The 25,028-nt window shown below is 39.2% G+C and overlaps 2 protein-coding genes across 2 annotated transcripts in view; one reads left to right on the forward strand and one right to left on the reverse strand.

Moving 5' to 3' along the window:
- The window catches only part of TMC1 (transmembrane channel like 1), a 387,946-nt gene extending 376,332 nt beyond the window's left edge, over positions 1–11,614 (reverse strand). The window contains exon 1 of the mRNA XM_061200342.1: positions 11,460–11,614. The gene's annotated coding sequence lies outside the window, so the exon portion shown is untranslated. The remainder of the gene's footprint in view (positions 1–11,459) is intronic.
- A 692-nt stretch (positions 11,615–12,306) lies between these two features.
- On the forward strand, positions 12,307–23,429 carry ZFAND5 (zinc finger AN1-type containing 5). Its single transcript, XM_061200340.1, has 6 exons — positions 12,307–12,861; positions 17,098–17,255; positions 17,682–17,793; positions 18,440–18,543; positions 21,058–21,183; positions 21,864–23,429. The coding sequence occupies exons 2-6, from the start codon at positions 17,105–17,107 to the stop codon at positions 22,010–22,012; spliced, it is 642 nt and encodes a 213-aa protein (XP_061056323.1). The 5' UTR covers positions 12,307–12,861; positions 17,098–17,104; the 3' UTR covers positions 22,013–23,429.
- The last annotated feature ends 1,599 nt before the right edge of the window (positions 23,430–25,028 follow it).

Consider the following 25,028-nt stretch of genomic DNA (forward strand, 5'->3'; position numbering starts at 1 on the left):
GAAACAATGTCGAGAAACAGGGTCTCCCAAACATTGCTGTTGAGAATGTAAGATGGTACAAACCTTATGGCAAAGAACTTAGCAATATTTAACAAAATTAGACATAACTTTATCTTGTATTGCTTAGACTCAGCAATCCCACCTCTTGGAATGTATCCAAGATTCGCTATCAAAAAATGAAAAGACACATGCACAAGTCTCTTCACTGCAGCCCTATGAATAATATCAAAAACTGGAAAAAACCCAAATGTCCATCAATAGGAAACTTGTTGAATAAAACATGGTCCAAAAAAATGGAATATCACACCACCAATTAAAATAAAGGGGGTGAGAGTGAAGGTCTCTAGTACATGACCTCCAGAATATGTTGTTAAATGACAAAAGCTAGGTGAAGATACGCATTAGTATGCTACCACTTGGGAAAGGGGAATGTATAAATAAATACATATATTTGCTTATTTTAAAATGGAGCAGGAGAAAGAATAGTCTTTTCAATAAATGCTGCTAGGAAAACTGTATACGTACATCCCAAAGAATGGAGTTGACCCTTATTATACCATATACAAAAATTAAAATGGTTCAAAGACATAAATATAAGACCTAAAACTACATATCTCTTAGAAGAAAACATAGGATAAAAGCTTCATGAAAAGAGAAAAAAAAAATTTTTTTAAAGAAAAAAAAAAAAAAGAGTAGGCTTTCAATTGGCTAAAATAAGTAGAGGAACACCCCAAGAAAAGGGAACTAAGTTCACAAAGGTAACAGATATAGCAAAGTAACGCTTTGTTCTGGGGACTGCGAAAAGCTTGGATTGCCTGAAGAATGGGTTCTGTATAGAAGATGTGAACAATAGGCCATAAAGGAGAGGGCCTCTTATAACAGGTTAATGCATATGGACTTTATTCCATAGGCAATAAGTAACCTTGGAAGGTTTTCATTGTCAAGGGGATACATAATAAAATAGAGCTTAATACCAATAATATTTTACTTTTGTATTTTTTTTTTTTTAAGACCATGCCGCACAGCATGCAGGATCTTATTTCCCCGACCAGGGGTCAAACCCGAACCTCCTGCAGTGGAAGCGCGGAGTCTTAACCACTGGACCACCAGGGAAGTCCCTTGATCTTTATTCTTTACAAATTGCTTTTACGTACATGATCTCATTTGATCCCCACCACAATTCTATAGTGGAGGTGTTACTACTACTTGTCAGTAGAATAATCTTTAAACAAGACATAGGCCCAGGTCTTATATGATTTCAAATTCAATCTGCTTCAAATCGACTTCCATTGTAGGAAGACTGATGTTTTGAAGTTGTCTGCAAAATACACTAAAGTGAGAGGATACTGAAGGCAGTAGGGCAGCTCCTGAAGAACAAAGGAACTGCTGAGACAGAGTTGGCTTTTAGGAGCCAGCGTTTAGCCAAGTAATCGAAAACCAATGAGCAGGCTTCTTCTCTTCTAGAAAGTTTGACTCTGCCACGAAGGCAGCGGGAACAGGATTATGGAGATGATCTCAAATTTCTTTAAAATTCCCCCATGGTACTGAGCACTGTCCTAGGCACAGAGCGCTGCCAAATAGGTGCCTGGGGCATTCATTCCTCTCCGTGGGCACTAACACTACATGCCAAGGACTGGGAGTACCTTAGTCCCTACACTGTTCTGAACTGTACTACCTGCTTCCAATTGCCTACTGCAGACCCAGATCACATCACTCCAACAGAATGAAATCAGGTGCCTCTTCCAACATGACAAAGATATGTTTGTTTAAATGACAACTGTAGGATTCCGCCAAGGACATGTGGGCCATGTGAAAACTGGAAGCACAGAGCTCACAGCTGTTCATTTCAACAGTCAAGAGTGGACAACTGGTAAGAATCCAAACAATTTTTTATTGTTTAAGTCTTAGGTGCTCTTGTTTTTCTAATAGCTTCCCTGCTACCGATGCAAATTTGATCTCTCAAAACAAGGATTTTTCAGGAAAACGTCTTGCATACGTTAACAAAGACGCGTTTGATTCGACTTCTCTAACACTGAAATATAAAGTGATTATGATGAAAATTTCCTAACATCATATTACCTTTAAAGGTTATTCTAAAATAGTTAAAACATTAAACTCCAGTTTTGTTTCAAGGCCCCCTCCAGGTTCTGTCTTGGCGTAAGCTGAGCCTTCACAAGACTCCAGCGCTGACTCACTCACCTAGTTCAGACCTTTCTTCAGGGTCCCTGAGTAATGCTGATAGAAGTGTTAAAGCAAAGGATTAACATCCCTCATCCCAATTCCCTCAAAGAGTAGTTTTCTTTTTTCTGCTTTTTGTTTGCTTACTGTATTTTAGCTCAAGAAATCCTTTTTTACAAGATTTTACAAGAAATCTTTTGTTGAAGTCCACTATATAAAACTGCTAAAAGCAGAGTTGTAGTTGAAGGAGACAGGAAAAGAGGTGAGACCTGATTATTTATCCTCCCTTGGGCCCAAAGCCTTTTGCTGGACACACAATAAAACAGCTGACCTTTGGGGCTTCCCTGGTGGCGCAGTGGTTGAGAATCTGCCTGCCAATGCAGGGGACACAGGTTTGAGCCCTGGTCTGGGAAGATCCCACATGCCACGGAGCAACTAGGCCCGTGAGCCACAATTACTGAGCCTGCGCGTCTGGAGCCTGTGCTCCGCAACAAGAGAGGCCGCGATAATGAGAGGCCCGCGCCGCGCGATGAAGAGTGGCCCCCACTTGCCGCAACTAGAGAAAGCCCTCGCACAGAAACGAAGACCCAACACAGCCATAAATAAAATTAATTAATTAATTAATTTAAAAAAAAAAACAAAAAACAGCTGACCTTAAAGATTTCTGAGGTAACTTAGAATTTGAGTCATGATCTTCAAGATTTAGGAGCATAAAAACACTGAGTTAGACCAACCTCCTGGGTGTGAATAATAGAGCAGTCTACCTGATCGCTTCACTCATTCATTCTTCCCACAATTATTCACTGAATATTTATGAGGTGCCAGGCACTGTTCTTAGCGCAAGGGATATAGCAGGAAACAAAAGAGACTAATTTTGTGCCCTCATGGAGCTTACAAGATAGTTGGGGGAAAACACTTAATAAAGACATAAATAAAAGTATATATGTTTGATGTGATAGAAAATGGATATGAAGAAAAGTAAAATAGGATGAGGGATAGAAAAAGGGTATACACGTGTGAGTGTGCGTGTGTGTGTGTGTGTGTGCTCTTTTATGTGGTGAGTTGGGAAAGGCCTCCCTTGTGAGGCTGACCTTTAATCAGGGAGTCAATAAAGTGAAATATCTGGGAACAAGAGCTATTCAGGTGGAAGAAACAGTAAGTAGAAAAGCGCTGAAGCAAGCGAGTGCTTGGCATGTTTGAGGAAGACCGAGGAAGCCAGAGTGACAGGAGCAAAGCAATGAAGAGTGACAGCAGTAGAAGATGAGGTCAGGAGGATATCAGCTCCTCGGGGGAAGAGGCCAGATCACCCTCAATGTCGCTCTGCAGGGGCCAGCTGCAAGTTATGGAGTGGGTGGTCAACAAACGTGTTGGAGAGAATCAGAAAGTCCATTGTTCTAATAAAAAGAACAAATTAAAGAGTGTATATAATTTCTTAGTTCTTCCATGAGAAAGTCTGAGGTGGAAATTTTGTAATGTATTTGTCTGATTAGAGTCCAGAACATCTTCTCCCTCCCTAGTGACCCCTGCCTTGGAGACAAAGTGTCTTCAGTGTTTTCAGGGCCACATCTCCCACCAAAGTCAGTTTCTGATGTTCTTATTGCTCGGATTACATAGGATGGAATGTTCCAAGGAAAATGATGACTAGTGAAGGATGAACAACATTAATAGATTAGATCCCCTGGCACATAGAAATCACTTTTAGATCAGAAAAGAAACAAACTGTTGGAAAATCAATGGCCTTGCACTGTAGCTCTGAGCTTCACAGAACTTCTGTCAAGTGTAGTTTTGGTCAACGATGTCATTCCCTCAGCCACTTAGAGCTGCATTAAGCACAATTCCAGAGCTAAACTGATATTATGAGGTAAAAATTGGTTGACTCTTTCACTTGTATTTCTGGGAGCAGGCCACTTTTAGCATAATTTCTTAAGAGGAGCAATTTTCAAATAAGGTTTTATGGCAGGCTTTGTCTTGTGTTTCTTTTTGTAAGGATAACCATAGTCTCATCATTCCCTCTCTTGGGACCCACCATCCGCCAAGAAACATGACTGATTTCCTGGTTTTCTAATCCCCTTTGCAATTTGTGAGTGAGTTAATAACAGCAAAAAAGTCATTCTATTTGCAACTCTAAATATATCAAGATTGCCAGACTGTTCAAGAAAAAAAATGCAATCTTTGCTTTTAGATGTTTTCTTAAAGGGATATTTCATCTTTGTTGTAATGAAGTTAATTCCAGACCACACACCAAAAAAAGCCATAAATCTGTGCAACATAGATAATGAAGTAACTTAGACTGTTGACTGCAGGTGAAACAAGGAAGAGTAGAATATTTTGTAGGCCTATTATGAGTAGAAGCAGGACATTACATTTAAACTGCATGACATTAAAAGTCAAAAAGGATAGGAACTTTTGCTGTCAGAGAGTTTGTTTGGTTTGGTTCCTCATCAGCATCCTTTGTGCCCTGATATATTAGAATGCAAGCCAAGTGGTAGGCCTCTTATCCTTTTTACCTTTTCCTGTCTCACAGGGAAAGGTACTGACCCTGTGGATAGGGTAAGTCAGCAGGTCTGACCTTACCATTTATACAGCTGGGTTTATGAAAAGATATTCACTGCCAGTAGTTCACAATGAAGGTCCTGCCAAACTCCTTGATGACCATGAGGCAGGTCATCCACTCAGCTGCTCCAGGTATGATCTCCCTCACCTTTCCTCAAAATAAATAGTACTTGGACTAGGGTGACCAACCATCTAGGATTGCCCACAACTGAGGGATTGACTGGGACCTGGGACTTCTAGTGCTAAAACTGGGAAAGTCCCAGGCGAAGCAGAGGAGATGCTCACCCTAAGTTGGGGCCCCACAAAGTATGAAGCAGCTCTTGACTGGGAGCTGTGGACAGTGGGCCTTGGTGGAGTTGCACGGCTCCCTTTTACCACACCCAGGGTAAGGCCTCACTGTCCAGGCCTTTGAGGAACACCATGTAGAAGTCCTCTCATTTGTCCAGTACCAGGGTAACCTCTGACAATTTCCACGTTAGCAAAATGGGGATAATAATTGTGCCTACTTCCTAATTCTTCTATGAGAATTAATTAAGTTAATATTAATATGTATAAAGTGCTTACAGCAAAGCTTGGCACTTAATCAGTGCCTAACAAATGTTACCTACTGTCATCATGGTCATTAGTTTCTGGATGGGAGAGAAATGATGCAGGACTTCACACTGTAGTTGATTCTCTCCTAGTGAATCTTAACCAGCTTATGCATATTATCTTTTCAAAAGTGAAAAAAGAAAGAGAGAGGAAGGAAGGAAGAAAGAAAGGAAAGAAGGAAGGGAAGGCGGAAGGGAAGAAAGGAGGGAGGGAGGGAGGGAGGAAGGAGGGAAGGAAGGAAAGAAGGAGAGATTACGGTTAGTAAAGTCAGTTAAGATTTATCTGCTTTCTTAAAAAGTAATTCTACCCACAAGGACTGACATTTGAGCAAGGTCAAAGTCCATATGAAAAATATTTTTAAAAATGGAAACAATTGGTATTAATACATGGCATTTTCAGAATAAGTTACTGCTCTTATCAACACTGTTTATCATAGTTTAGAAATGCAAACAATCTGACCATCCACCAGTAGGATAATGATTAACATAAATTATGTTACACCCGTACTCAAATTCTGTTAATTGAATTTGTTAAAATAAATAAGGTCAATATTTATGCACTGATATGGAAAAGATCCCCAAAGCATACTGTTGCAGAACAATATATACAGCACAATTCCATGTACGTAAACAAATCACAAAGATGTCTGTCTCTCTATATATATAAATGTAAGTACATGAATGCATAAAATAAGGTTTGAAAGTATAGACACATAAGTACCTAAGGATTATCTTTGGGAAGAGGAGAATGGGTTGGGGGTTGCTTGAACAGGAGACTCATTTTTATGTTAAAATCGTGTGCTGCTTGAAATTTATTCTCCGAAGAGAATATATTCATATATTATTAATGCTTTGTAATTTTTTTAAATAGCATAATAAAACAGATGTAGAATAGAATTCCACCCCAAAATTCTTTTGTTATTTTCTCCTTCTTCTTTTTCCTTCATCCTCAATATACCTCCAAAATAGGAAAACAAATTTGCTGTAAATGGCAAAGCATCCAAGTTACTGCAGATGAGGTGTATGGCATATAATTCACTAACTGATAATGAGAGTTGACAATAGTAAAGAGCCCACAAAATTATATCCAAGTACAAACTGAAAGAAATAGCCACCCTGTTGAATATGTTTAGCAATAAGTTCTAAAAAATTGATGGCTGTTTTTAACCAATGGCATCTTAATAGTCATAGAATACAAAAATGGAAGACTAAAGTTACGTTTTTCTGAGGTCTTTGCAAACTAGATAATGGTAATAATCTGGATTAAATCTTGTATCACGATTTTAGGGAGGTTGGGATGGGTTACTGTGTGAGCACATCCTTTCGTAGCATTAGCGGTATCAGCGCATAACCTGAATCCTGAAGATGCTGTCTAGAAGACTTCTGTGCTGGGTGGACAGCTGAAGAGGACCCTCTAAAAGTTTGTAACTATGACTAGTTTAGGAAAGGTATTACTGCATTGGAAAGGACTTGAGCCTCAAAGACTGACCTGGGTTTGACTTCACTCTTCAATAACAACTATAAGATTTGAGATACATTACTTATCTCCTTGTACCTCTCCCCTACCTCTGTCAAAAAGCATGATCATCACTACTTCAGAGGATTATTGTAAAAGTTAGAAATAAGGTATATAAAAGCACAAAGTAAGCACAAAATAAATACTAAATATATTTGCCTGAAACTTATATAGTTCCTTTAATCCTTATGCAGTTACACTGTTGTACTGGTTTTCCTTTCTAAAAATAATTTATTATGAATTTCTGGCTTTTTACCCTTTTTAAAAATTCTACCTTAACTATAAGGTCAAGTGATTACAAAAGAATAAAGCTTTTAAAAACATTTAATGAACAGAAATTTACTCATTCAAATATGCACTCAAAGAAATCATGGGGTCTTATAATTGCCAGGGGCTGAAGAACTCATCTGGTTGAATCTAACTCCTACTGCATGAAACCTTTATTTCATACTCTACTCCTGAAGGCTACTCAAAAAGAAGCATGCTTCTTAACCTCTAAGCCAGAAAAAAACGGGGGGAGAGAAGTCTTTTTGAAAGGAAGAGCTGGACTAGAAGAGAAGCCACAAGTGTACCTGGAGTATCAGCACCTACCTCTTTCTAGCAGAACCACTGCACCAGGTGATAGCATTTACATCTATGGAAGTGAGTGAAATCGCTCTGAGAGTAGGTGCAGTAGAGAAACAAAGAGTGCTTGGGTGCTAGACTTAAGGAATGCCACATTTAGAAGTTGGATAGAGAGGTTAGAACCGGCAAACGAGACTTAGGAGTTGCCTGTTATGTTGGAAGAAACTATCTAATCAGAGTTTCTATTGAGGTCACAGTTTTAAGTGAGATGAGTGATACACAAGATATACAAGGGTGGTTCACATTAGAATGGGAAATATAATTATGACGTAAATTAAAAGAGGAAATGCTCCTGGAGAGGCAGCAGAACATTGAACCAAGGGACAGAAGGCTAGAGTTAAATTCCCAGCTCTGACTCTTACTAGATGTATTGGACAGGACACATGAGTTTGCCCTGAGCCTCAGTCAACTCCTCTGCAAAAGGAGAGACGATAATACCTATCTCAATGGGCTGTTGTAAGAGTTCACTGAATTAATGTATTCGAATATACACTGTAAATGAAAAAATGTTACACAAACTCTCTGCCTAGAACTTACATTCTTCCAGGACGAGGGCCCACCCTACCCATTTCTCTCTTACCAGTCTTCTGATTGAATCCTGACCTCCCTGATGGTAACTACCTGCTTTCTGTGATCTTTTTCTGTTGCCTGACAGCTAGGGCCTTAGTGCCAATTGCCACTGCCTGAGCTCTGTACCATTCTAGTTGCTGTGGGGCACTTGCCAAATCACTGACCCCATTCCTGACTGTCTTTCTGGCCCACCTACCACCTATGAGCCCAAGTTATGACATGCTCCAAAGTGTTGTTTCAGAGCCAACCCCACATATAACTACTGAGATTCAAATCACATACTTAACATCTATACCTAGATTGTTTGCTCAGTCACAAAGATTTCTTAAAGTTCTTGAGACCAAAGTACCTTGTGTCTTACAAAGGTGATATCCACAGCAATACATATATATATACACACACACACATAGATATTCATCAATTTCCTTCACCTTAAGTTCTTAATTTGCATAAATAATAAAGGCTTTTGTTCATTTAAATAGTCATAAAAAATGTTTATGGTTATGATGAAAATATCTGGATTGTGTCTAAAAGTCTTCTGTAATTAGGTAAGCCATCCATGCCATTTATTTGAAGATTCTTTGATCAAGTTGTTTTCATTGAAAATAAGTATGGCTTTCACATTATCAAAAGGTCTACACAGTAATTAAATTGCTACTTGTTTTATCATTTCCCTGGGGAAAAATACTCAGCCAGTCACTTGTTGAGCTAGGTCTAAAACCAATCCATTATTGGACTCACTGATATTTTAATTACTATTTAATTACTAATTATTAGAGGAAAATTTTTTAGTTAAATAATGGTATGTTCTACTCTTAATTTTTTAATTAGTTGATTTGCTCTAAATACAATATTATATCCTTTCAGCCAATCATTTTGAAAATAATAAAAATACAGTTGAATCTTGTTACCTTGATCTTTGAGATCTGGGAAGGGGATAAAGAAGGAGAGAGAAGAAGGGTACTATGTGAACATCAAATGACACCTAACGGTTTTTAAAACCCCAGCAAAGACTTTGTGCTTCACCAAGCTCTACTCAAGCACAGAGAAAAAATGTAATACCCATGACAGGGTGTTACAATCATGCCATACATAGAAGCAATTCTTATTCCATAATGGAAAGCTCCATGTCAAACTAAAATAACTCCAGGTCTTTTATATTTTACAGTGGACTAATAACCTTTATTGCTATTTTTAAAAGATGTCAGTTTCTACTTTCTAAGAAATTGAATTAATTTGCTCTTCTCCAATTATCAATCCCCTTTTTGGCTCATCCCTAGATTACAAAGAAAAACGTAAGTGAACCTGTAATGACTTTACCTGAATTCTTAAGCAGAATACAAACTGTTCCAACTTTCTCATATGACATGCCAGTTTGCTATAGTTAACTAATTTAAGGAAATAAGCGTAGTTCCACTGGTGATGGAGATGACTGGCAATGGAACTCAGATTTGGGTGAGTTTTCAGCATCCATTGTCATTGGTTATATGCTCCCATAGCATTCTGTACCTTTCTTTCAAAATATTTACCAGCTCATTACATATTTGCATGATAATACTGTTAACGTCCTTCTCCCTAATATGACAGTAAGATCCATGAGAACAAGGGTAAGATCAATTTTTTCCCACCAATGTACATTCCAGCACCCAGTTTAGTGGGTACCTAGAATGTAGCAAGTGTGCAAAACATTTTTATGGAAAAAAATGAATAAAAAAATAATTGAGTTAGTATTGTTTTCAAGGAGTATTTAGGAATGGATCAGTACCAGTCACTTGGTATGTCCCATGTAATGAAATTCTACAAAAGGTATTTTTTGAACAATCAATTAATAACACCACATTTCGAGCACATACCACTTTCTCCGGTACTTTTTGCAGAGGCTGGTTTTAACCTTCTCTGATGACCATGGTGACAGTCCTTTTGCATACTATATTAAGAGCATTCTGCTATATATTTTTGTGTTCTATAGTTTGTCTTTACAGACCAACTGAAAATTTAGAACACCAAAACAAAAACAAAAACACTCCTTAGAAGCATATCCCCTAATCTGTTACACCAGAAATATGAGGAAAAAATTTCTTTTTAACTTTTTCCCTTCACATGGTGTGAACATCTGATTGAGAGATCTCTTACAGCATGGTGGGGTAAGTCAATGGTTCTCAAACTTGAGCGTGCATCAGAATCACACGGAGAACCTGTTAAAACACAGATCACCGGACAAACCCTCAGAGTTTGTGATTCCACAGGTCTGGTGGGGGGGCCTGAGAATTTGTATTTCTAACAAGTGCCCAGGTGATGCTGATGCTGCTGGTCTGGGGACCACACTTTGAGAACGACTAATGTAGGTGCTGGAAGGGTAACCTGCTAAAACTAGGTTCAATACCAGGTATATTCCTGGTTGAAATAGTCTCATAGAGAAAATTATAAATGGTTGGTAGAGAAGACAAATTATCAGAAGGTGCTACATATTATGCAATACATTATTAAATAACCAGCTTGCCTTATTACTTAGCTGGGTTTTTTTTTCTTTCAATTACACTTCTTCAGGAATTATCTTGTTTCACTTTTTAATAACTAAAATGGGAGGAGGGTGAAATCGCTAAGTTATTTTTGTCCTCAGTAAGAACCACCTCCATTGATTCCCTGTCCTTCAGTGCCTCAAGGGAGTCACTTATCCTCTTTAGTCATTATTCACTTATCTGTAAAAAATGGATATATAGTACCTATCTCAGTGAATTGCTGTGAGGATTAAATGAAACCCTAAATGAAAAATACTTAGCCTCCAAAATGGTCTGTAAGTGGTAGCTGCTATGTTTTTACTAATTTGTCTACTCACTCAAGAAAGTAAATTTCAATGGTCCTGGGACCAGCGTCTGAAACTATCAATACTTATATTTCTAACACTTTAATTGCCTACAGCAATAACTCTAAATTGTAAAGAAAAATGTTCAGTTATGTTCTAGGGATTCCACTTACTGTGGCAGAGAACTGTTTGATTTGGAAATTTTGGCACAGGGCACCAGGACAACATTCTCCCAAATACACAAAATTATAAAGAAGAATCACCTGGAGCACTACTTAAATATTCAAGTTCCTGAGCTCCACCGCAGACTCCCAAAACTATCTCCAGGGGAAAGGCCTAGGTGATTATTTAAAAGTAAACAATTACTCCAGGTGATTTTTCTGATCACCAAGTTTGGGAAACAACGAAGGGACCTCTCACTCCAGTCTAATGGTGGCTATTAGAAGCCCTAAACATCGTTTCTATTTATTCATTAGGCCATTGTTTACTAGAAAATTTCGTAAGTCCTTTCTGTCTTACTACTTTTGTTTTTTGAGTTGAACTAAAGTCACCTGGAGAGACCAGCTGCAAGTGGGGTTTTTTGTTGGTGCTTTGAAAAGCTTCTCAGTGTTTTTAGTTAACTCACCCTTTCAAACTAGTCGGGGCCTGTGCCTCATTTTTGAATTGCCCCCTTTTGAACTTCCTCCTGCAACGTCTCCTTTTTGATCTCTCCCTCGGGTCTAGCTTGTTTGTCCCTTAACTTCATCTTGGGTAGAACATTTGGTGCTTTACCAGTTCACGAGGCTCTGCTGGAAGAGTCGATTTCCAGGGATTTTACAGGCTGGCCAAAACAGTTTGTTCAGAACGGTGTCGCCGGGGCCGAAGACTGGCAGCAAGTCGGCGGAGCACTTCCTGACTCTGCACAACCACCCGTGACCTTGGGCGAGCGAGCGGGTGAGCGCCGCCCGCCCCGCTCCTTCCCGGGAGCATCAGAGCAATGCTCAGGCTGGACTTTAGAACCGAAGGGGAGTGTGAGGGAACCGGACGGGGGAAACTTCATAAACAGGCGAGAAGACCCAGAAGCTAAACAGCAGTTCATTTTCTCTTCTGGAGCCGAATACTTCTAACACGTTCTTGTTGGGTGGGGAGTAAGGAGGAAAGGGAAATGTCTGCCAAAGGCTTTAGACAAAGCGTGAGAACTCAGATGGCGAAAAGTCGGCTTGACTGAGAAAATCGGAAGGAGAGAGGCTGAGGGCGGACAATCGGGTTAAAAATAGAAACGCAACCTCCACAGGACTACTTCTTTCCAACTCCACCCCGGGGCCGCAGCCGAGCCAGTGACTTGGCTCCGCGCAAAGGCAGCGCGCTCAGGCTCGGCCCCGCCTCCCCGGCCGGGTGACTGGAGGCGGAGGCGCGGCGTCGAGCACGTGACGTCAACGCGCTCCCCGCCGCCGCCGTCGGGGTTTTCGCTGACGCACAGACCCCGCCCCCCCTCCCCTTTCCCTCACTGCCTGAGCGCCGGGTGGAGAGGACGCGTCAGTCGCCTGGAGCGCAGGCCTACGTGCATCTCCGTTTGGGATTCGTCGTTCCCTGGAGCCGCACACCTTCTCCCGCAGTAGCAAAGCGACAGAGAACGCCATCCGCGGGCCCTTGCGGCGCCCAGGCCTAGCTGCGCGCGCCCCCCTCGCCCTCGGAGTCGGCCAAATCCGCCGCCGGTGGAGGCGTGAGGCGACGACGGGCCGGCGCCGCGAGCAGCGTTAGCCGCCGCGGCCTTCGGCCCTCCCTCCGCCTCCTTCTCCGCCCCCCCTCGCTTCCCTCCTCCCACTTCCCGAGCTCCGGCGTGTCCCGGCCACGCTCGGTGCTGCTGCGGGAACAAAGGAAGACCCCGCGGCGGCGGCGGCGGCGCCACCTCAGCCTGCGGCTCTGACCCGCTCCCGGCCCGCGGCGGCGGCGGCGAATTCAGGGCTTCCGGCTCCCGCCTCCCTGAGGGCTCGGCCCGGTCCCACCGCGCCGGCGTCGCGCGCCAGCCCGGTTCCTGCCGCCGAAGGGTGAGTAGTACGGGGCTTGGGGAGGGCGCCCGGCTGCTCGTGCCCGGCCAGGGGTGGGAGTGAGGGATTCGGGCGCCGCGGGCCTCCGACGAAGGCCGAGCGGCCCGCGTATGGCGGCGTCTGGGGGAGGAGAGCCCGCCCGCCAGCTCAGGAAGCACAAAGACGGAGGCTGCATTCTGCCGTCGAGGCCGGAGGCCTGGTTCCCTGTGCCCCGGGCTCACTCGCAGGCTCACGGTCGGGAAAACAATGTCCGGCGTGCGGCCTCCGGGGGTTCGAGCTCTGGGCCTACCTCGAGTCGGTCGCGGCCGCCTTCCGCGGTGGCGCCCGGCGTGGGCGGCCAAACCCGGAAAGACAAAGAGGCGGTCGCGGCGGCCGCGCCCCCAGCCCCTTGCCCACCGCACCCCTTATCTCCGTCTCTTCGGAGGGGCCGTTCAGGGTCGGGGGTCGGCGCGGGACCGGCAGGGTTAGGGGCCGGCTTGGTCTGCGGAGCTGCTGTTCTGCATGACTCAGTGGTTTTTGGAAAAGGCCCTGCAGTGCTTTCCTGAACGAGGCCTTTGCTTGAAAGGGCATGGCGGTAGGGATGGGGGACCAGTGGGACCCGAACTTGTTTTAAAATCCGCTGGAGTCTGCGGTGAGAGGGGTCTTCTCTGTCGTGTTTTAGTTTTACCGATGTCGCTGCGTTTCTCGCCCGAGATGCCTTTCATGAAGGAAATGGAGCACCTTCCCCTTTGTTTCGTGCATTTAGGCTGAGGAACGTGAAATTCTTTGATCGCTTTCCACGCACACCGTGGAGCTGTGTTTTGGGAAAAGGTCCGGGTTGTCTTTATTGACTGAATGCCTTCTAATAATCTAGTTTAAGGACACATTAGGGTAAAGTAGTATATAGGTCATAGAGCGACTGTTCTTCAGTTTGGCCATTCAGGTGATTTACAGACTTTTTAAAAAATCTAAATGAATTTTATTTTACTCCTTATTTTTAAAAGTAGGGTTTCAGAACTGAATTGGTGAAAATACTGCAATTTCATTTTTCAAGTTTTTTTTCAAAAAATGTCCTCCTCAAAAAGATGTTTAATTCTTCCCTATTTTCTATCTCTCAGGCCCGGTATTAAGCCTGAAAAGGAGCCTTTAAAATCACACTAATCTCCATTTAGCGAGAGGGAACTGAGATCTGGAGAGTAAAGGCTTGCCCAAGGTCACTGGCTTAGAGGTAGATTAGAAACTAGAACTCTGGTCTCAACTCCAGGTGGGCAGGCATTCTTAAACGTCTTTTAACATTTTGTGCACCTGAGAGAAGTAAATTCCATAGGCATAAAAGCCTTTTTTATTCATATTTGAGGCTGGAGAATTTTTCAGTTACATGCTCCTATCTTTTTGGTTTTGGTTTTGATTTTCCTATGAATTATAGGAAGCCACAAACTGTAAAAAATACACATTTCAGCTATAAAAACTATAAAAATAAACATTCTAGCTATACCTGATAGAGCTGACATGATGAATGCTCAAGTTTCTAGCAACTTTAAAGGTAGTAAATAATAATGGTATTGTATTTTTCTAAAATACAAGTGGGGAAACACAGTACCTAATGGCACTTATCCCCCACACCCACCTCAAAAAAAATTGCCACTAATCATGAGGATTCTTTCTGCCTTGATGCTCTTCGCTGTGCTTGGTTTTTATAAACAACCCTGACCATTTGGCTTCATGAGTGATTAATGATGCTTGCATTTTCTAGATTTAATGTGAGATCATTCCCTGTGTTAGAAAAAAACTGTAGCAATCTTAATGGCATCTTTTTGTTTTGTTTTCTTATTATATTAGATATGTGAGCACTGCATCCTTAATTCTTGGGGTTGTGTAGGAGTTGGCAGGCTCTGAGATAAAAATAGAAGCTGATTTCAGAGGCCTCTGTTGACTAGGCTTTATGTGAGAGCCTCCATCCCGCTCACCCTGTCACATTGCAGCCTTGTGACAGGCTGAAGCGCCCGCCCATGTGATCTAAGCTTCTGAGAAATATTAAGGCAAGCTGTGCTCTTGTGATGGCATTTAAAAGCTGGCTTTCTAGGGGGGAAAAAATCTACAAGATGAGATGCCATGTAGAAGACTGATGTCCCGGTGTCTCTTGTGTTTCACAGTTTGGAGGCTATTTATCGTGACTTGAAGGTAGATGTGTTTTCTGAAGAAAGGTGGAATACTTTGCATGTGAAATCATTGGGTGAAATCCCCACCCCCATTTATATAAACAAAAGATTTTAAGAATCAGATTAATATTAACGTGGGTTGACTTTTAGGCCAATTTACTTTTAAAGCCACTGTCAGATGACACTAGAAGTTAGTATAGCAAGTGAGCTAGTGTAATTCTTAAGCTGGCTTCAAGGAATGACCCTGCTTTTTGCGTAGGGCAAAGATTCACATACTTTGCATGGTAGGCATGCAAATAAATACACTGTTATTTGAAGCATTTTTTGCACGTGTTATACTCAAAATTTTAAAAACCCAGCTGAAAGTGTTTATTAATAAACTTCCTAAGTGATGTTGAAATGTTTACACTACCCTGATCCAAAATGAGTCAGCTAAATTCCACTTACTATTTAAAGAGATAGTGTCAACTAAATTAGTACTATTATGTGAAGTAAGTTGCAAGTATTGGTCACTTTCCATACAAGTTTGATTGGCTTGAGGTATTTTCAAGCTTGAAATATGATGGCTTTTTGCTAACAAAAGGAAAGATTACTGTCACTTAAATTGTTGGAATAATTGTCAGGATTCGGGCCAGGTCAAGTTTGGTTAGTCCTCTTCCCCCCTTTTTATAATTTTGGTAAAAAGTGTTAATACTTGTTAAAACATTGTTTTTAATAACTCACTAAAGAGTGTATCCTAGTATGTGGTGGTTGGAAAAAGCAGTATGAAACTGTAGGAAGTAACAAGCTCTAGCTGAAAGTACTTTCCTGCACTTACTTGAAAAGTTCATAACTTATAAGTCACCTTCATAGTCAACATTAAGGTACAGTTAAAGGACAATGACCAGAATTATTGCACATAATCTCCCCTTGATAAAATGCTCTGAAATATGCTTTGGGTACATTCATACGTACTTTAAGGTGACATGGAAACCTTCCAGGTTTTTAAAAAATTTTTCTTAAATATTTATATTCTGTTAACTCAGGAAATTTTACTAAATTTAGCAAAACATTACTGTGTTTGTGCTAATTTTAAGAAGGCTTCTGGAAAAGCAAGAGTATGCTTGCTATATAAAGCTCTTTCTGGTAACCTAGCATTAAATATTAACCATTACTAAAGGTTGTGTATATTGCTTTATTTTGCCATATTGAAATTGAGCTTGGAAAGGTTTCATTATTTTCTGTCATGAGGCAGACAGGCGCTTGTTAGAAGTTTTAATAGAGCCGTTGGCGGAGAAATCTATGGCTGATAATTCGTACGTTATAGGTTTCTAGGCATTGACTTTAAAGTATACTCAGACCCAGATTTCTCATGTCAAATGTAGAACAAAAGGAATTTCCTAAGCAGCTTGTCCCTAAATTCTTAACTTCACTTTTTGGTGCCAAGGTAACAGGAAAAGCTAGATGATCTACCAGCTCTCTTTTCAGTCTTCTGTAAAGGTGTTGCAGCATTTAAAAAGTACAGATGCTCTGCCCCGTAGCAGAACTGAATTACTACAGGGCGCACGTATGTTCAGGTGTTAGTTTTAAGAAAACTCTAGAGCTACATCCAATATACAGGTAGTGTAAAGAACCACTAGTAGATATGAAGAGTCAGTAGTTAATTGTGATTATTTGAAATGATCTGCCTGTAGTGTAGGAGAGCAGAAAGTGATTTAAAGATACCAATTGCCAAAATTGATTTAAACATAATTCTGGTATCGGGAAGGGTGACCTTTTCACGAATTACAGAAACAGTGACAGGTAAAATAATACATTTTAATGTTTAATGATAGAATTTTTTTGTCCTAAAATGTGAAGTCATAATAGTTCATTGTTTATCAAGCTAAAACAGTTCCATTCATGTCCCTTGTTTTATAAAGGCAACAAAATATTCATAATTTAGCCTACTCTATTTTAAAGATTAACACAATTTGGGGCTTTGTTAGAAACAGACTCAGTGTTTAGAAATGACAAAGGTACAATGATGACTATCATACTAATTTTAGTGATTTTTTTTTTTTTTTTTTTTTTTGACTACATGTTAGTATCTAAAATTTTGGTTTTGTTTTGTTTACAGCAGAAAAATGGCTCAGGAGACTAACCAGACCCCAGGGCCCATGCTGTGTAGTACAGGATGTGGCTTTTATGGGAATCCTAGGACAAATGGAATGTGTTCTGTTTGCTACAAAGAACATCTTCAGAGGCAGCAGAATAGTGGCAGAATGAGCCCAATGGGTAAGTTGGTTCCAAGAAATAACCCATTTGAAGACCTGGTGGACAGAAAATATAGAACCAAGAGTTGGGGCCTAAGACTGAGAATCAATCCTGAAAGTCCAAGGAGAGAAGACTCGAGAAAAGCTTGAAATTTAAAGCAATAATAGCCCAAGTACTTGGAATGACTACATGAGGAATGAGTGACTGTCTACAAGCATCTTCTAGCTTTTTCATTTTCGTTTTTGAGTACATGTACTCACTGGATATGACTTTTTAATGTACTTTTTTTGTTGTTTGGATATCACTTAAGTGTAAGATTCTGCAGCACAGTGAAAGTACTTAAATCACTAACCTAATTAAATGCAAGTATTTGTTACTTATTAATAGTTTTGGTAATGAGTGTTTGTAGTGTTGCTTTGTTTCTTACCAATCCTTTTTTCTAAATAGGGACAGCTAGTGGTTCCAACAGTCCTACCTCAGATTCTGCATCTGTACAAAGAACAGACGCTAGTTTAAACAACTGTGAAGGTGCTGCTGGCAGCACATCTGAAAAATCAAGGTAAGATTAAACATTTCTGGGTTTTTATAATAATACAGGGAGGAAATAAAGATAAATGATATAATTATGAATGTTAATAAATAATGATGTATTACATCATACATATTGCATTATAATAAGGATGTTAATACATTAGATGCCGTTGGCTTTACATGTGTTGCACAATTGGTGATTATTCCAGTGTCTTTTAATATATGATCTTGTAGGTCATTGAGTAAAGATGTGTATTAACAACGCACTCCTGAACAACCTCAAGGATACTGTGTTGAGAATGCTGTGCTTTTATTTCCTTGTAATTGAGGTGTAAGAATTGTAGAGAATGAGGCTCTGCAGACTATATTGTAATGCCACATAAGGCATTTTGGCAAAGCTACCCCTTTTGCCCTTAAACAAATCACAGGCACAGCTAAAAATTTCTAGTTGGCTATAATAGAACATCATAATCTATATAAATATGCAGGTTTGAATTGATGAGCCATTCATCAAATTGCTTTCCTTATTCTCAACCATTTGTGCTGGGCATCTTGTTTAGATTATTTAGCTCCATTTGATCACATTGGAAATAATATATGTTGAACTGACAACTTATTATCTTTCCAAGAAGTACCCTTAACATCTTTAAAAATGTTTGCTTGAACTCAAATAGAAATGTGCCTGTGGCTGCCTTGCCTGTAACTCAGCAAATGACAGAAATGAGCATTTCAAGAGAGGACAAAATAACTACCCCGAAAACAGAGGTGTCAGAGCCAGGTATGCTTTTTGTTTAATACTAGTTCAGTTCTGGATTTGGTAGTACAAGAAAGGGTTGGTGGAGGGATTCTTTCCTTCCCATTGAAGGACCAAAGAGGAGAGAGAACTATAAAATATAGGCCAAGCAAACCACTATCTTTAAAGTACCTTGAAGTGTAAAATAGTCACTCTTTAATCTCTTCTCCTCTGCCCATCCCCCCTTGCCCCTGCACCCACAAATCAGCAAAGTTTATAATATGAAGACTCAAAATGTCAAGAATTTAATGAACTTAAAAGGTAGTTTACCAATATATTTTAAAAGTATCTAAATCATTAAAGAAGGTATTGTTCACAAACGGAAGAAATTGTACGGACTAAATTCCAAAGCTGCGGAGAAAAATTTAATAATCAAAAGCATTAACTATTCAGTCTTGATATTGTCAATACTGTAGAAAATACTCAAGCAAAAGAACATATTAAACACTAAAAGAAACTTGAAGTGTGGGATCCCTATGGGAGTTTAAAAATTCAGTGTGGAAAGGCATTTTGGTTTTCATTAGATAGTGACTGAGTCTATGCTGAACTTACATAGCACAACCAGAAGTGCTTTAATGTTGCCAGAAGATTGACTTGTTTGATTTATCTGTGCTAGACCCTGGAACAATGATCTGTATACTCTGTGGTGCACATAGTTCATTTGATCAATTCATGATTTCCTGGTATAGTGTTGACAACACAATATAAAACTTTATTGTGAGAAAATAGTGTCAGTGGACATGTAATCTGCTTTGGAGGCTTGCTTTTGTACATAGCCGAGCTTATGTGAACCATATCACTCTTAATTGATACAGTTAAGATGAAAATTCTTAAGTTGGGCAGGTGAATCCATATTTGGTTATTTTTAAGTAAGTTCCATCCTTATGAAAAACTGACCAAATTAGTATTTGTGAGGCTTTTGTTCTGTTTCGTTTGTTTTTGTTTTTTTAAAACACAAAATGACACTGACCTTGGAACAGTACTCTTTTGGATTAGTTCTGTACTATTCTGTGCATTTATTATTTCTTAGTAGCCTTTCTGTAGTTCGCTGCTGTGCCTTTTCTGTATCATTTTTCTCTTCTTGACTGACCCCCGCCCCTCTTCCCTGTATGTTTTAGGAACCACTGTCCAATTTTCAGGTGTGGCCAAGGAAATATGGCAGTCACCTCCCCAGAACTATTCCACAGATTGTTCTTTACTGTTATACCATCAGGAAAAATTACATTAACGTTGCCATAGTAGATTATTAGGAATAAGTAGTAGTTAGAATATTACTGTTGGTCTAATATTAGACTGTTAATCTCACTGGATATATTTACTAATGCAAATGAGTTATAAATTTGGAGGTAATTTTACAGTACTTATTAAACCAATTGGTTTGGATTTATGCTGATAACATTAGTGTTGGCCTATTGTTAGGCAATAATTTTAGTATTGTATATGTTAATTTGCTATTGGGGTTTGGATTAATATTAAAACTCAGCTTACAGTGCTTCTGGTGTTGCTGAGTTTTATAAAAGTAGAACTAAATTTTGCTATTTTGTTTTCAATAACCTGGTGGTAATGTGAACTTTAAAACAGTGATTTGCAATTTTATCTTTATATTGACAAATTCCATTGATGTCGTGAGTGAACTTAAAACTTAGATCTTTTAGGTGGAGAAACAGGGACTTTTAAAAGTAGGTTATATCTCTTACTGTCCAAATTTCATACCCATTTTAGATAAGTATCACAAAGTAAATTAAAGCTGTGCTCTAAAAATTCTTGTTTTGCCTCTGGAATCCTTAATAGTCTAAATTCAAAGCTTCACGAGTACTTACACTGTCCTAAAGACAACGTTGCTGATCTTACAAGTTTTTTGTTTTTTTTTTTTTAATCCTGCAGGTTTTCTATGTAAGACAATATAAAAGCACTTATTAAAATGGCACAATAATTATTGTGAAATTTTGGAATCTAAAGTTAATTAGGGGATTAATGACTTGGGTTTTACTTGTCAAAATTTACTGAGTTTATCTATACAATTTTTCTTTTTTCTATCAGTACAAAAGCAAAATGACTTTATAGCTAATTACCTCAGAAGTTGGCAACCTTATTTCCTGAGTAGTAATGAATTTGAACTGCCCTAATTTAGAAGTTTGCATTTAGGCAATTGGAATATGGAAAAACTGAGCAGACCACATCTCTCAAGTCTTTAAAATTTAGAATTAGGATTTTGTTTCCCAGGACTAGAGTGAGTTTAAAGGAATTTGAGTGGAGTGATAATTTAATAAAATTTACAGGAGCAAGTGGTATTATGTTAATTGGCAAGAAGTTCTCAGATTTGAAAGAAGTTCTGATATTAAAGTAGAAGATTGTATTTAAAGTACATGTTTTCAAGAAAGCTTTCTTAGACATTTTCAGGAAGAATCTTACTGTTTCTCTTGTTTTGTTTTGGTCTGGTCTTAGATAATTATCAGCCAAACAATTGACAGACTTCTAATTTTTACCCTTGTTTTTCAGTTGTCACTCAGCCCAGTCCATCAGTTTCTCAGCCCAGTACTTCTCAAAGTGAAGAAAAAGCCCCTGAGTTGCCCAAACCAAAGAAGAACAGATGTTTCATGTGCAGAAAGAAAGTTGGCCTTACAGGTATTCAGGGAGCTCCTAGTTACTCCCTAAGGGACTGGTCAGTCTTACACATAAAACAAAATGCCCGACTTTCAAGAATAGAAAGTTTCCAGAGTAGACTGGAAAGAGGACAGTGAAGAGAAGTTGAGTTTGATTTCCATTGGTTTGTCTAATCATATGAAACCCTTTCCTAACTTCAGGCCTTCTGAATTACTTTCCTTTATCAGATTGATAAAAATTAATCCCTTTTGATTCTTTCCTTTGTTCTCCTGGGGAAAAGATAGCTGAATTAAACAGTAAGCACCTACTTTGAACCAGGCACAAAATGTTCTAGATACTTTTTAATTGTTTCCTTTAAATCTCAGAACTGTATGTGGTTGTCTTTTCCTAGCGTTCACTTGAGGAAACATTACCCAGTTAACATACGGTAGGACTAGAATTTAAATTCAAATCAGCCTGACTCCAGAGCCTGTGTAATTTCTACCCTGTTTGGTACCTACAGGAGTTTATGGAAGAATAGTTACTTGAATTTCTCACCATGTCAGCGGAGGTTAAGAGCACTTTCACAGTTTAAAGTGACAGACTCTTTAATGTTGCAAAGAGTCATGAAAATCTGCTTCCTTTTCTATATTGACTAATGCTTTTGTTTCTTTTAATTGCTACAATTTCCCAAGTGACTCTGCTTCCTCTTGTATGTACAGGGTTTGACTGCCGGTGTGGAAATTTGTTTTGTGGACTTCACCGTTACTCTGACAAGCACAACTGTCCATATGATTACAAAGCAGAAGCTGCAGCAAAAATCAGAAAAGAGAATCCAGTTGTTGTGGCTGAAAAAATCCAGAGAATATAAATTACTACTTGTGAAGAGACTGATAACTTTGTTCTTATTTTAATATATCGTAGGAAAACATTAAAGAGCAGATGCATGGCCATTTTCCTTTGATGTTCTCCAGAGTTTTACTTTACACTTGTCTGTCTTATAATTGATATTTTAGGATGTGTGGGTGTTTGTTACAGGCAGAATTGGATAGATACAGCCCTACAAAATGTATATGCCCTCCCCTGAATAAAATTGGATGAAAATCTGCACAGCAAGTTGAAAACACAGATAATAGGGACAAAATTTAGTTCCCTTGTGCCAAACAAAGTACGTGAAATATCTGCATGTTTGCAGCATATATCTGCCTTTGAGAATGTAATCAAGGTATAATCTCTGGCTAGTGTTATGTGCCTGTATTTTTTTTTTTTTTTTTAATGGTACACCAGAAAAGGACTGGCAGTCTACTTCTACCATAAACTTCACCCTGTTAATTTCCACATTTTCCTTGGAAGCGGGAAGAAAGCTATAAAGAAAGCTATCAGACCTTTCCGTGAAACCAGTGTTTTGGTGCCATATGTAAGCCTGGCTAATTGGTCTTCTAAAAGCTGTCAAGTAAGACATTCTTTGGAAGGAACACATCGTGACTGGTTATAAAGAGTAAAACAGATCAGCCAAAGGGTCTTGAGCTATCTTTGAAGCTTATCGTGCTGGCCTGCACCAGAAGATGTCTGCATTACTCTCATTGCTAACAATATTGTGTAGCACAGAACTGCACTAAGATTAATTTGTCTACAAGAAGAAATTAAAACTATGTTTGGTTTTCACATAAGCAGCTCTATTGAGTAACATGCATCTGAATTTTAGTTTGCAAGGGTATCTGAATAATTTTTCATGTGCATATTTTGTTGAATTGTTTTGGTTCAAGAAAGAATGTTTAAAGCTTTTTTAAAGACTTCAGTTCTTAATGTAACTGTACCCTTCTGCATGGAAAATCATAACCAACATGGCTGCGGTAGACTTCTTAGTGGTATCCAGCACCACTTGCAGAGGGCTGCTTTATCATATTAATTGTACTTGGGTGTAGGACTCTAGTGTTCTTGGGTGTATTGCATGGGCTGCATTATCTACAGCATTGTACAATAACAACTAGAAGAGGCAGTATACTTCACTGATGCTTGTCTGGTAATATCACTTCTGTGTTATAATGGAAGGTTTTTTGTGATGTATGAAACTTGTGTTTTTTATATATAAATGAGTATAGTTAGTGTCGTGGTAATGCCTGTTTTCATCTGTAAATAGTTAAGTATGTACACGAGGCACTACTTCTGATTTATTGCAGTGTTCAGTCTTAGTTCTTACTTTTAAAGCATTCAGTTTTGCTTTCAATTTTATGTACCTTAGTTCTGAGTTAGATCTGCAGATGTGTACAGATAGTTCATATTTATGTATTGCACATAATCATGCTATTCAGCATTGATGCTGTATTGTATTATGTAAATAATAAAAGCCATGTACAGAGGGAAACTTCCACTTGTTGATTGGGTTTTTAAGCCATAGTTAGAAATCCTAAAGGGGGATAATTAGAAAGTGTTTCATATTGAACTTTTTAGTTGCATTTGTAGACTTCGCATGGCTATATTGTAAATTTTTTTCCATTGGCATCCCTGAACATGATATATTCAAGTGAGAACCATGAGATGAGTGTTGTAAAACATCTTAAGTGTGGTACATAATAGGCAATTTAATTTTGAAGAAATGAATAGGCACTTTTAGGGTTAAAACAGTCTTAGAACTTATGTCATAATTTTTCAATCCTATCTCCCTTTTCCATTTTTTTTGCTTTATAAATGACACCTTAGGCATGACAGTGTGTTTACAACAACAGGCATAGTCTTGTTTGAAGTTTGGTTCTAATGTTGAGATGGACCTGTGGGCTTGGTCTTTGCAGGTGTCATGTGAGATAATAAAGAACAAGGGATAACAATGACATGCTGACTTCCAAAAAGCAGAACCATGACTTCTCAATGATGGGAGTTTGAAATGGAAATACCCAGATGATTCACTACCACCTGTCACAGTGTTTTGAGTGCTGCTACTTTTGCTTCAGGTGAGGGGAAATGTATACTATATGAAATACGATGAGGATAGTGTCTCCTGAAATATGAAGGATATTGAAGAATCAAAATTGAGTTGAAAATTATGGTATTTAGAAGGCAAACAATTTTTATTCAAAGTTTAAGACTTATTTTCCCTCAACGCTACCTCTGTCAGACATTAGCTTGATAAATTTTTAAATCTTAAGGTTTTGAAATCCAAGAGGTACGTTGGGGATAAAGAAGACTTACATGGTAAGATGATGGACCTTTCGACTTCATTCTGTAATGGTCTTTGAAATAAGTAGCATGAGATTGTGGTAATAAATGTTTCCGTAATCGTTTCTTATGAGGAACACTAATTTAGAACATATTTGGAGTTAAGGATTGGATTTGTCTGGAACATTGGGGAGAAGAGATGGAAGTGTGTAAGGCAGCTAGGAAGATTCAGGTCTACCTAGACACCTGTATTCAAACCTGAATGTTTCTCAGGCAAGACTATAAGTGGGTTTTATCTTTGGAATGTACACTGAGATATAAAGCATGTCAAGAATGTATAACGTTTCACTTTGCACATGCCCACTCCAGAAATGCTTTGAGAGGACAGACACTGATGACGTGAATCAGCTACATGGCCTAGGACTAGTCTTTTTATTAAATCTATTCTTCAGTGGGCTTTCTCTGCAAAACTAGGGCCTCTGGTTTGAGGGGAAGTGTTTCCCACAGCACGAATTTGCAAAGGAAAAAACTTCAGTGGAATGGCATATTGGTTAAGAAGATAGTGGACCCTAGGACCAAGCTTCATCTGTAAATAAGGATGGTAAAAATGCATGGCACATAGTGTTCCCTATTAAATTTTTTAAGGACTTAATTTTAGGTTCACAGCAAAACAGAGGTAAATACAGAGATTTCCCATGCACTCTCTTCTGCTACACATACATAGCTCCTCTATT

Source organism: Eubalaena glacialis, chromosome 9, assembly GCF_028564815.1.
Source record: "Eubalaena glacialis isolate mEubGla1 chromosome 9, mEubGla1.1.hap2.+ XY, whole genome shotgun sequence".
Lineage (NCBI taxonomy): Eukaryota > Metazoa > Chordata > Mammalia > Artiodactyla > Balaenidae > Eubalaena > Eubalaena glacialis.

Excerpts from the sequence above, each read along its gene's own strand:
- ZFAND5 (XM_061200340.1), top strand. The coding sequence starts at position 17,105 with ATGGCTCAGGAGACTAACCAGACCCCAGGGCCCATGCTGTGTAGTACA. Across the intron at positions 18,544-21,057 it reads AACAGAGGTGTCAGAGCCAG|TTGTCACTCAGCCCAGTCCA; the intron begins GTATGCTTTTTG and ends CTTGTTTTTCAG. Across the intron at positions 21,184-21,863 it reads AAAGAAAGTTGGCCTTACAG|GGTTTGACTGCCGGTGTGGA; the intron begins GTATTCAGGGAG and ends TTGTATGTACAG.